The 14,917-nt window shown below is 18.8% G+C and overlaps 1 protein-coding gene across 1 annotated transcript; it reads right to left on the bottom strand.

Moving 5' to 3' along the window:
• Window positions 1-13,573: 13,573 nt before the first annotated feature.
• On the bottom strand, window positions 13,574-14,557 carry HO133_010511 (uncharacterized protein; the record flags this gene model as incomplete). The annotated part of the gene is made up of 4 exons (XM_037301363.1): window positions 13,574-13,886; window positions 13,953-14,023; window positions 14,078-14,273; window positions 14,322-14,557. 4 exons carry the CDS (start codon window positions 14,555-14,557, stop codon window positions 13,574-13,576), a joined length of 816 nt encoding a protein of 271 aa, XP_037152997.1.
• Window positions 14,558-14,917: the final 360 nt, after the last annotated feature.

Here is a 14,917-nt window from a genome sequence, read left to right as displayed (position 1 = left end):
AAAATATTTTAATATCTAATTTTAATACTTAATTTATTTATTAATTTATAAATAAAAGATAATATTTAAATATCGCTTAATTTTAAAATAAAAGTAAATAGTAAATTAAAAGCTATTAATAAATATAGAGTCTCTATTATTAATAATATTATTTAATATACTATAATAATATATTATTTTAAAATAAAATACTTTTGCTAGCTAAGCGATATCGATTATAATAAATATAAAAATATATTTTATTATTTTTATAAATCGATTTATTATAATTAGAATAATATTATAAATAATATTCTTATATTTACTTATTAATAAGTTAATAATAAAATCTATAGAAACTTTCTTTTATAATTTAATAGTAATAAAAAGTAAATTTAATTTACTATAGAGATAATATCGCGAAGTTTTAATTCGCTAATAAATATTATATATCTTAATATAATTAATAATTTACTTTAAATTTTTATTTTAATAATATTTATAAATAAATAATTTATATATCTTTATAGCGTTAAAATATTTAAATAATAAATTATTATAATATTTATTAATAAGCTCTTCTTTTAAAATCTTATCTCTAAAAATATAAAGATAATTATTATATCTTAATAATTTTTTAAAATTTAAAATTTATATTTAATTATATACGCGATATTTAATTATTAACTTATTAATATTAATTTAAAAAGAGTTTATTTAATTATTATAGACTTATAAATCTTAAATTAATATTTTTATTAATCTTTAAAATATATTATAAGTAATCTCTTATACGATCTTAAGCTCTTTTTTAAAAATAATTATTTAAATATTAATAATATAAAATATAAACGCTATTATCGCTATAATCTTTTTATTTTATTATAATTACTTATCGCTAATTTAAAATATAAATTTATTTTATAATATTAATAGTAGTTTAATATTTAATAGCGAATTTCTTTTTATAATTAAAATGTTATAATAACGAGTTAATAAAGTTTAATTTATTTATTTAATAAAAAACCTTAAAGTTATAAATAGCTAATTTTAGTATTTAATAAACTTATTTAAAATTTAATTTTTTCTACTTTATAAAGTTTTTAAAATTATTATAATTTATTAAAATCTTAATATAAAACGTACTATCTTCTAGATAATAACGTTATTATTTTATAAATACTATAATAATAAATAACTCTTAATTATAAATCTTATAATTTTATTTTATAAAAATTATTTTTCTAAATTAAAATATTATTAATTATTAATAATTATTTTTATTTAATTATAAAAATATAATCTTTATATTAAAGTTAAAAATATTAATTTTAAAATATAACTTTAAATTTAAATTATAATAATATAAAAATAATATAATTATAAAAGTATTTTAAAGCTATTAAAACGCTAGTTTAGCGCTATCTATTTACTCTAATAATTTAAATTTTTTATTATTCTTATTTTTTTTAAATAAATTAATAAATAATATTATTATATTAAAATAATTATAAATAAATTATTAATAGAAATTAATAAAATTTAAAAAGATTTATATATTTTAATAACTTTTTAATTTTAATTACTTTTTAATAATAGTAATATATTTTTAATTTATCGCGATATCTTTAATAAATATAATAAATTTTAAAAATTTAATTTATTTAATATAGAATTAATATTTTTTAAGATTAATATATAGTTAAAATTAATATAAACGCTTAAATACTTATTTAATATATTATTAATACTTCGCTAAATTAATATTATAAATTAAAATATTATTTAAATATATTATATATATTATATTTATTAAATTTATAAAAACTTTATTAATATATATTTAAAAAATTATTAATATATTAATAAGCTTAAAAGATATAATTAAATATTTAAAATAATTATAATAATTATAAAACGCTATTTTTTATTTATTATCTTTTTTAATTTAAATTTAATAATAAATATTCTTAAGATTTAGCTTTATAAAGATTTTAAATTTATATAAATAATTTAAAGTCTTAATAATTAGAGATAATAAATATTAATTTTTAATAATTATTATATTTAGATCTCGATAATTAATATAAAAATAAAGTTTTTTATTCTTTTTAAAAATAAAAAGAATTAATATTTTAATTAAAAAAGTTAAATAATAAATTTAATTTTTTTAAAGAGAATTCTTTAAATAGCGTTATAGCTTTATTAATTTTATTTAAAATAAATTATATAAAAAATTATATAACGACTTCTTATCGCTTTTAATCTTAATAATATAATTTTTTTATTTAAATATAAATAAAATCTTTACTTTTTTATTAAAAAAAATATTATTAAACTTTAATAACTTCTAAAAAAGTTTTAAATTATATTTATTTTTTAATATATTATTTATATTATTATAATATATATAATCGCGAATATATTTAACTTTTATTTAATAATTTAAATAAATTTAATTAATTTTTTAATTTATAATTTATTAATATTAACTTTAAATTATTATTACTTTATTATTAAATTTAATAATATTTATAATTAATTTAATTTAAATATATTTAATATAATATTAAAATCTTTTTAATTAATAATATAAAAGAGTATATTATATTTTTTATTTTAATTTTAATTATTTATTAATTAATAATTTAATTAATATATATTATAGTAATATATATTTTAATTATTTAATACTTTTAATTATAATAAAATAATATTATAAAATTTTAAATTTTATTAAATTATAAACTTTTATAAAATTAAATTAATATATATTTTAATATTAAATAAAGTAATAAGTTATCTCTATTTATTTTAAAGCTTTATTTACTTCTTTATAAAAATAAAAGAAATTATCTCTATTAATTATTATTTTTATCTTACTTTTAAAATAATTATAAGATTTAATCTTTTTTTATTAATATAGTATTAATATTAATAATAGATAATTTATTAAAATCTAGATATTTAGATATTTAATAACTTTATTTATTATAATAAAAATAATTATTCTTTTTATAATTAGAATTAAAGAATTTAATTTTATATTTTATATTATTCTCTTAAATATATATTACTTTAATATCGTTATTTAAAATTAATTTAGACTTTAAAATTTACTTCTTTAAGAGCTTATTCTTAATAAACTTTTTTAAAAATTTTAAATAAAAATTATCGCTAAAGTATATATATTTTAAAATCTTTTTCTATATAATAATCTAGATAAGAATTTCTTTTTATTATTTTAATATATTATTAATATTTAAAATCTTATTTTTAAACTCTAATTTAAACTTAGCTAAAAAGAAATTAATTTAATATTTCTTAAAAAATAAAAATAAATAAATCTTTAGCTTCTTTAAATAGATTTTAAAAATAAATATCTTCTAATTAAAGCGATATTTAACTTTCTTTTATTTTTTATAAATAAAAAAATAGCGATTTATTAAATTTATAATTAAATTAAATAGAAATTATTTAAAGAATTTAAAGATTATATTTCTTAAATTATAAATTTAATAATATTTATATTATTAGATATTAAGATTATCTTCTAAAAATTATATATAATAAATAATTCTAATTTAATTAATAATAAAATATTTAAAATTTATAAGAAATTTAATTTTGACTTCGCGGAATTAGTATAGATACTCTCTTTTATTAATATTTTTATAAAAATATATTCTTTTAAAATAAAGTATTTTTATCTTAATTAATATATTTATTAAAAATATAATAATAATTAATATAAATAGATTCTTATTAATTATAAATAATAAGCTAATATTATAAAGCTCGCGATTATAAATCTTTAATATAACTAACTCTTATTCTTATTTTAAATAATAATTTTTAATCTTAATAATTATAAGATATTATTTTATAATAAGATTTTTTATTAATAAGAAATTTTCGAATTAGTTATTAATATTATAATAATTATTAATATTATTTTTATTATTTATTATATAATTTAGAGATAAATTTAATATCGTAATAATAATAGATCTTTTTTTTTAAAAAATAGAGAGATTAAAATTATAAAAATATAGTTTATTAATAATTAGCTAGCGAATATAAATTATAAAAGATATAAAGTTATTATAAAATTTAATAATATATTTAATAATAGAATTAATCTCTAAAAAATATTAAAACTTTAAGATATATAAAGTAAATCTATATTTATTAAGTCTCTAGATATATAAGATATATTATTAAAATTAGACTCTAAAAGAAACTCTAATATAATATATATAATATCGAAGTCTTAACGTAAGTAGCGTTAAGGTCTATAATAGTATTAGATCTAATATCTAATTCTTAGACGCCTAAGTAAAAATAGAATATTTATTAAAAAACCTTTAAACTCTAATAGAGAAATAAGAGAAAATAGTTAATTTATTATAATATTATTTCGATAAAGTAATAAAACTAATTATTACACGTCGTAAATGCGTTATTAATATATTATATAATAATATTAATATTATCTTTAAAAATAATATCGCTTTTATAATATTAATTAATAATAATTTATAATAAATTAATGCGCTTAGTATTAATATTTTTATAGTATTAATTAATAATCTCTATAGCGAATAATATTAAATTTAAAAATTTATAATAAAATCTTAAAAATCTAGTAGATAAAAGAAGAGAGAAGAGTTTCTTAATAGATAATATTATCTTTATAGCGTATTATATTTATAGCGAAGTAATATAATAATAATCTTTATTATAGAGATTTAAAAATAATAATTAATAAAGCGATATATTCGCGATAACGCTTTTAATTATTAATTAATAATAATAATAAAAATAATAATAATAGTTAGACGACGCGACTCTATAGATAATAGCGAAATATTATCGCGTTACTACTATTTATATTATTAGATATTACTCGCTAGCGATAGCGCTATAATAAAGAATATAAAAATTTCTTTTAAATTATTTATTTTTATTCTTTATAACTTCTAATATCTCTCTTATAAGTACTTATTCTAGTATTATAATATCGATATTAATATTAATATAAATATAATATATCTTATTATATTAATAATCTATTTCTCTTTATTATAAATATCTTATTATTATTAATTATATTAATATATAAATTAATAATTTTATAATACTCTTTTTTAATAATAATAATAACTTTAATAATAAATATATAATTATCTTAGTATAGACGCGATTACTAACTCTTAACTATTTCTATTATTATCGCTTTATATATATATCTATTAATAAATTCTAATATCTAATTTATTATATAAAACTTATTTTTATTAAGACGATAATTTATATATTTAAGATAAATCTTCTTTTTATAATAATTATAAAATTAAAAGATATAGTATTAATCGCTATATTAAAAGCTCTCTCTATATTTTTAAATATAAATAAGAAAATTAATATAGTATTATCGCTATACTAGATAATCTTAAAAGCTATCTTATTAATAAGTTAAACTCGATAAAAAGATTATTTAATAATATAAATTATAGAAATATATAATAATAACGACTTCGGCTATTTTTATTATAATTATAAATCTCTAAAATTAATTTATAATAATAAATAAGTATATAGCGAAATTAAAGAAAATAAATAAATTATTAAAAAAGAAGCTTAAGAGTCTTTATTAATATATAGCGAATATTAATAAATATTAACTTAATAATTATATTTTAATTATCTTCTTATTAAAATAATAAATTAATAAATTTAATTTAGAATCTAATAATAAGATAGTAAAAAATATTTAAGTAATAACCTTTTTTTAATAATAGCGCTAATATAAGACTCTTAGATAATTCTTTAATAACTATTCTAAGTAAAAATATATTTATATTAATAATATATATTTTAATATAATATACTCTCTTTATAGTAGAGTTTAATAAATAATTAAATAATATAATTATTTAATTAATTTATATTTTAATAATAATAAGTATAGAGAAATATATATATAATATAAGTATTATCTAGAAATATATCTAATTTAATTAATATTAATATTTTATTTTATTACTATCGCTTACTTATTATTAATTTATATAATTAAATAAACTCTTTAATAATAAGAGACTTATTATTATTTATTATTTAATATTTATACTTATTATTCATCTATTTATAAACTTAAATTAACTTATTAATATTAATAAATTTATTATCTAATAGTTATTAATTATACTCTTTACTTTAATTAATTTATTTAACTTTATATTAAATATCTTTCTTATACTTAATCTTATTAATAATTTCTTTAATTTTTGAAAGTTTATTATTATTAATAAGCTTAAAAGTTTATATAAAAATATTTATTATATTATTATAATTATAATTATAATAAGACTTAAATAATAATATATAAAAGATATTATAAATTTTATATATTAAAAATAAAAGTAAATAATATATTTATACTTTTATCTTATTTATAATTTAAAATAATCTTATAAATTTATAAAATAACTTCTTATTTAAATATTTCTACTTTAGATTCTTAATTATTAATATTATTAAATTATCTATTTTATAATTTTAAAATTAATATATTTTATTATAATATTTAAACTAAATTATAATAACGCTATAAAAATACTTTATTATCTTATTTCTTAATATTTATAACTTCTTTACTCTATTATTTATAATAAATATCTCTCTCTTAATAAAGTTATTCTTAATCTTCTAATAAATTTTAAAATAATATTTATATATTAAAAAGAATAATATTATTTTAATAAAAAAATATTAATTATTTATATAAGCGAACTCTATTATTAATAATTATTTTATTTAAATATTTTATTTATTATTAATATCTAATTTTAATACTTAATCTATTTATTAATTTATAAATAAAAAATAATATTTAGATATTATTTAATTTTAAAATAAAAGTAAATAGCGAATTAAAAGCTATTAATAAATATAAAGTCTCTATTATTAATAATATCGTTTAATATATTATAGCGATATATTATTTTAAAATAAAATACTTTTATTAATTAAGTAATATTAATTATAATAAATATAAAAATATATCTTATTATTTTTATAAATTAATTTATTATAATTAGAATAATATTATAAATAATACTTTTATACTTACTCGCTAATAAGTTAATAATAAAATCTATAAAAAATTTCTTTTATAGCTTAATAGTAATAAAAAGTAAACTTAATTCGCTATAAAGATAATATTACGAAGTCTTAATTTATTAATAAATATTATATATCTTAATATAATTAATAATTTACTTTAAACTTTTATTTTAATAATATTTATAAATAAATAACTTATATATCTTTATAGCGTTAAAATATTTAAATAATAAATTATTATAATATTTATTAATAAGCTCTTCTTTTAAAATCTTATCTCTAGAGATATAAAGGCGATTATTATATCTTAATAATTTCTTAAAATTTAAAATTTATATTTAATTATATATATAACGCTTAATCGCTAGCTTATTAATATTAATTTAAAAAAAACTTACTTAATTATTATAGACTTATAAATCTTAAATTAATATTTTTATTAATCTTTAAAATACGTTATAAATAATCTTTTATATAATCTTAAACTCTCTTTTAAAAATAATTATTTAAATATTAATAATATAAAATATAAGCGCTATTATTATTATAATCTTCTTATTTCTTTATAATTACTTATTATTAATTTAAAATATAAATTTATTTTATAATATTAATAGTAGTTTAATATTTAATAATAAAGTTTTTTTATAATTAAAGCGCCGCGATAACGAGTTAATAGAATTTAATTTATTTATTTAATAAAAAATTTTAAAGTTATAAATAGCTAACTTTAGCGCTTAATAAGCTTATTTAAAATTTAATTTCTTCTATTTTATAAAATCTTTAAAATTATTATAATTTATTAGAATTTTAATATAAAACGTATTATCTTTTAGATAATAATGCTATTATTTTATAAATACTATAATAATAAATAACTCTTAATTATAAATCTTATAATTTTACTTTATAGAAATTATTTTTCTAAATTAAAATATTATTAATTATTAATAATTATTTTTATTTAATTATAAAAGTATAGCTTCTATATTAAAGTTAAAAATATTAATTTTAAAATATAACTTTAAATTTAAATTATAATAATATAAAAATAATATAATTATAAAAATATTTTAAAGTTATTAAAACGCTAGTTTAGCGCTATCTATTTATTTTAATAATCTAAATTTTTTATTATTCTTATTTTTTTTAAATAAATTAATAAGTAATATAGCTATATTAAAATAATTATAAATAAATTATTAATAAAAATTAATAAAGTTTAAAAAGATTTATATATTTTAATAACTTTTTAATTTTAATTACTTTTTAATAATAATAATATATTTTTAATTTATTACGATATCTTTAATAAATATAATAAACTCTAAAAACTTAATTTATTTAATATAGAATTAATATTTTTTAAAATTAATATATAATTAAAATTAATATAAATATTTAAATATTTATTTAATATATTATTAATACTTCGTTAAATTAATATTATAAATTAAAATATTATCTAAATATATTATATATATTATATTTATTAAACTTATAAAAACTCTATTAATATATATTTAAAAAGTTATTAATATATTAATAAGTTTAAAAGATATAATTAAATATTTAAAATAATTATAATAATTATAAAACGCTATTTTCTATTTATTACTTTCTTTAATTCGAATTTAATAATAGATATTTTTAAAATTTAATTTTATAAAGATTTTAAATTTATATAAATAATTTAAAGTCTTAATAATTAGAAATAGCGAATATTAATTTTTAATAATTATTATATTTAAACTTCGATAATTAATATAAAGATAAAGTCTTTTATTCTTTTTAGAAATAAAAAAAATTAATATTTTAATTAAGAAAATTAAGTAATAAATTTAATTTTTTTAAAGAAAATTCTTTAAATAGCGCTATAGTTTCGCTAACTTTATTTAAAATAAATTATATAAAAAATTATATAATAACTTTTTATCGCTTTTAATTTTAATAATATAATCTCTTTATTTAAATATAAATAAAATCTTTATTTTTTTATTAAAAAAAATATTATTAAACTTTAATAATTTCTAAAAAAGCTTTAAATTATATTTATTTTTTAATTTAATTTATATTATTATAATATATATAATTATAAATATATTTAACTTTTATTTAATAATTCGAGTAAATTTAATTAATTTTTTAATTTATAATTTATTAGCGTTAACTTTAAATCGTTATTACTTTATTATTAAATTTAATAATATTTATAATTAATTTAATTTAAATATATTTAATATAATATTAAAATCTTTTTAATTAATAATATTAAAATCTTTTTAATTAATAATATAAAAGAATATATTATAATCTTTATTTTAATTTTAATTATCTATTAATTAGTAATCTAGATAATATATATTATAATAATATATATTTTAATTATTTAATACTTTTAATTATAATAAAATAATATTATAAGATTTTAAATTTTATTAAATTATAAACTTTTATAAAATTAAATTAATATATATTTTAATATTAAGTAAAGTAACGAGTTATCTCTATTTACTTTAAAACTTTATTTATCTCTTTATAAAAATAAAAGAGATTATCTCTATTAATTATTATTCTTATTTTACTTTTAAAATAATTATAAGATTTAATCTTTTTTTATTAATATAGTATTAATATTAATAATAGATAATTTATTAAGATTTAAATATTTAGATATTTAATAATTCTATTTATTATAATAAAAATAATTATTCTTTTTATAATTAAAATTAAAGAATTTAATTTTATATTTTATATTATTCTTTTAAATATATATTACTTTAATATCGTTATTCGAAGTTAATTTAAACTTTAAAATTCGCTTTTTTAAAGACTTATTCTTAATAAACCTTCTCGAAAATTTTAAATAAAAATTATTATTAAAGTATATATATTTTAAAATCTTTTTCTATATAATAGTCTAAATAAGAATTTCTTTTTATTATCTTAATATATTATTAATATTTAAAATTTTATTTTTAAACTTTAATTTAAACTTAGCTAAGAAGAAATTAATTTAATATTTTTTAAAAAATAAAGATAAATAAATCTTTAACTTTTTTAGATAAATTTTAAAAATAAATATCTTCTAATTAAAGCGATATTTAATCTTCTCTTATTTTTTATAAATAAGAAAATAATAATTTACTAAATTTATAATTAAATTAAATAAAAATTACTTAAAGAATTTAAAGATTATATCTTTTAGATTATAAGTTTAATAATATTTATATTATTAAATATTAAGATTATCTTTTAAAAATTATATATAATAAATAATTCTCATTTAATTAATAATAAAATATTTAGAATTTATAAAAAATTTAATTTCGACTTCGCGAAATTAATATAAATACTCTCTTTTATTAATATCCTTATAAAAATATATTTTTTTAAAATAAAGTATTTTCGTTTTAATTAATATATTTATTAAAGACGCGATAATAATTAATATAAATAAATTTTTACTAGTTATAAATAATAAGCTAATATTATAAAATTTATAATTATAAATCTTTAATATAACTAATTTTTATTCTTATTTTAAATAATAATTTTTAACTCTAATAATTATAAGATATTATTTTATAATAAAATTTTTTATTAATAAGAAACTTTTAAACTAATTATTAACGCTATAATAACTATCGATATTATTTTTATTATCTATTATATAATTTAAAAATAAACTTAATATTATAATAATAATAGATTTTTTTCTTTAAAAGATAAAGAGATTAAAATTATAAGAGTATAATTTATTAATAATTAATTAGCGAATATAAACTATAAAAGATATAAAGTTATTATAAAATTTAATAATATATTTAATAATAAAATTAATCTTTAAGAAATATTAAAACTTTAAGATATATAAAGTAAATTTATATTTATTAAATCTCTAGATATATAAAATATATTATTAAAACTAAACTTTAAAAGAGACTCTAATATAATATATACGATATCGACGCCTTAACGTAAGTAGCGCTAAGGCCTATAATAGTATTAGATCTAATAATTATCTCACAACAATATAATTTAAAATTAGAAAAAAAAATTAAAAGAATATAAAATATAATTATTATAATTTTAATTCTTTTGATAATTAAGCTTAAATTAATAAAGTTATATAGTAAAATATTAAGATATAGTTATCGAAGTTTATTACGCTATTATATAAATTAATCATTATTAACTCAATTTTAAGAATTTTAAAAAATATTAAAATCGCATTTCATATTTCTTTGGAAATTTTTTTCGAATATTTTATTATAATGTTGTGGAATAATAAATTATTAAGATTAAGTTTTAGAGATTGCAAATCCTAGTAGATTGCTATTATAAATTCCTTGCTAAGATATTAATAGCTTAACACTACGTATATATCTGCTAGTAAGCTATATTGTATTCTATATCTTTATTACATATATTAATAGAATACGTATCTATCGAGGTCTCGTTAAAGATCGTTCTTAATAATAATAGTAACACTCTGATTCTAATTAGAGTAGCCTTCTTATTATATTCGCTCACCTCGTCTTTATCTAGCACCTATATGAACTCTACTAATACCTCCCTTTATATATACCACAGTGCTAATACCCACTACCGAAGAAATTCACAGAGAATATCACTCTTATTAAGTGTAGTATCTCCAGTCTCTCTTAGACGCCTACCTCGCCTTAGTCTAGCACCTATACGAACTCTACAGCCACAGCTCTATAAACCACGCCGGGCCTTAATCTCTTCACTAAGTTATCGATACAGTAGCTCTTACGAAGCTACGACTTTCTATCGATTATTGGCTATCATTATACCTGCCGTACATTAGACACAGCCCTATTAATCACATTATATCCTACGGCCTCTAACAATTATCATTACGGAATACGCCCACCTATGACCTCATCTAATGACCACATTATATTAGCTATATCGCACGGCATATATCTATTAGCCAGCACACCGGGTATACTTTCGATTCTACTATAGCGGAGAAAGAGTTAGAGAAATAGGGCTACCATATATGATATATCTCCATTATCTTTAATAAGTATAGCGAGGACGCTGCTTTTTCTTCTTCTTAGTAGGCATTGTTACGGATTCCTTGCCAAGGTACTAGTGACTTGGCATTACGTATATATCTGTTAGTAGGTTATATTGTATTCTATATCTTTATTACATATATCAATAGAATACGTACCCATCGAGGCCTCGTTAAAGATCGTCCTTAACAATTGCAAATCCTAGTGAATACGAGTACCTATTCTCACCCACTCTACCCTACCTATTCTCACCCACCCTACCCTACCTATTCTTACCTACTCTACCATATCTATTCTCACCTCACCTCACCCACCCACCTCACCTCACCTCCCCCCCTCCACATAAAACCCACCCGCTCGCTCGCTCAATTGCGGCCATACCTTACCACAGGATAAGCCATGCGGTCGAGATGTCATCTAGGTCCGTCCTTTACCTGAACCCCGTACATTAAGGTAAGGTATATCAGGTAATAAGGTAGAGAGTGGTTTGGTTTGGTTTGGTTTGACTTGGTTTAACTTGGTTTGGTTTGGCTTGTTTTAACTTAGGTTGGCTTGGCTTGGTTTGGTTTGGTTTAACTTGGTTTGGTTTTAACTTGACTTGGCTTGGCTTGGTTTGGCATGGTTTGGTTTAACTTGGCTTGACTTGGCTTGGCTTGGCTTGGTTACACTAGGCTTGGTTTGGCTTGGTTTAACTTGGTTTAACTTGACTTGGCTTGGCTTGGTTTGGCATGGTTTGGTTTAACTTGGCTTGACTTGGCTTGGCTTGGCTTGGCTTGGCTTGGCTTGGTTTGGCTTGGTTTAACTTGGCTTGGCTTGGCTTGGCTTGTGTGGAGTGTGGGGAGGCGACATCACCTTCGATTCAGTTTGACCCTTTTGACCCTTTTGGCGCGTGGGGGTTTGGTGGGAGCGTGGGTGGGGCTGGAGGTGGGTAGGTGGTTAAGGTGGGTAAGGTAAGGTGGTTATTGTAGAGGAAAGTAGAGTACAGTAGAGTAGAATGCGCGGTGGGTGATGCGGGTGGTAGGTTTGGAGGATTGTTGTTGGAGGGTGGCGTTTGGAGTGGAAGTGGGGGTGGTGGGAGGGAGATGGAAGGTTTTGGTGGGGATGGGGGGGAAGGGTTTAGATTTTGAATTTTGTTGAATTTTATTATTCTTGGGGGCGGTGAGGTGGGGGGTGTATGGCAATGCGTTGAAGCACGGGGTTTGGAAACCGGATTTGTCATTTTTCTTGAACTTTTACACATACAGAGACTCAAAAAATATATATACGGCAGAAGACCACCGCAGGGGTATCCTAACAATCGGAGCGCCTCCCGGGATCTTTCAATGATAGGAAAGCTGCATTGTCATATATGGACAAAACGCACCCCATGTACAAGTCTTCGACATCCCCGTCCAGTCTTTACCACGCCAGATACATCACCATCGGTCCGGCGAGGGACCCCTAGACGGAGGCCATACGTCGTCATCGTAGCCTTTCTCCGATTTGTCCGAAGGCGGCGGCGTGGGGAGACTGTCGGCCGAGTCGTCCGTCGCGACACGAAAGGACTCGGCTTGGATGCCCCAGGGAAAAGGCGGTGGGCTTCCTAGCCTTCTCTGGACCGGTCTCGTCTGGAGAGGGACGTAAGGGATATCCACGCCATCGAGGATCTGCTGGGCCACTTCTGCGTTGAAGGAGGCGATGAACGCTTCGTCTAGAGGGCGGAATTTGTCCCCTGCGAAGGTGCGGTACCTGTGGAAAAGTCAGTCGCCTATGCTGGGTTGCGGCGAGCAATTTGCGGTGCCGGCAGCTACGTACTCCGTGATGATAGCAGCGTCGGTCCAGCCAGTCAATTTCCGGTAACAAGCAACCATGCACCCCGTTCGATGCTGTTAGGGATTTTAGTTGAGGGTTTGGCTCGGTGGAACAGCTTGAATACATACCTTGCCCTTGTTGCAGTGGATCAGTAGGGGATAATTAGATCGATTGAGGATGATCTTGAGCGTTTCGAGAAGCGTGTCTATCGGAATGATACTGGAAGGGCTCTTGTGTGCGGGGACGATGATACGGAAATGCTCAATGCCCTCCTCTTCCACGTACTCGAGGAAATCTTCTGAGTGAGGTGTCTTCACCAGGGTGCTGGTCATAATCAGAACCACTTCGACCATCACTGATGAATTTTCTTACAGGATCGACTTTAGTCCCAACGACATCACATGCTCCATATTGTCGGCATGCGGGAAGCTGCTCCGGTAAAGGCCGGGCGCGACTTCTCCGAAGTTGTTCACAGGACCAGATGAGGGAGACGGAGGACCACTGTCTTCAGCGCTGACTTTGCCTTTCAAACTGATTTGGTGGGCAGGCTTGTGAGACACAAGGTGGCCATGACTCTGGACGATCTTTTTCTGGGCTTCGGCGTCCATTTCGTGGGCAAGGATGATGATGATGATTGAATGCTTGTCTACTAGGTGTCCAAAAAGGTAGGCTGAATGAAGAAAGAGAAGAGCGAAATGTGGGAGGGGATCCTCCGGAGTGGAAAGCTGATTACAGCCTTCTCAAGGACATGTTGTAGGATGTGCGTTGGAAATAAGCATCGAGTGCTGTAAATCCATATTGAAATTGCTGACGCGGGAATACTTTTGTTGCGACTGGTAACGAAGGCTTCTCTGAACGTCTGTGTGTGTGTTTGTATGTATCTGTCGAAACAACGATATGGTACTTGGGAACTGTTGAGGGTAAGATTGTTGAAAGGTGGGATGGTAAGAAAATCTAAAGAAAAGAAT

This window comes from Letharia lupina, assembly GCF_014066315.1.
Source record: "Letharia lupina isolate WasteWater1 chromosome Unknown contig_9, whole genome shotgun sequence".
Classification (NCBI taxonomy): domain Eukaryota; kingdom Fungi; phylum Ascomycota; class Lecanoromycetes; order Lecanorales; family Parmeliaceae; genus Letharia; species Letharia lupina.
The sequence above is the reverse complement of the archived record's forward strand: the minus strand, read 5'-3'. Positions and strand labels throughout refer to the sequence as shown.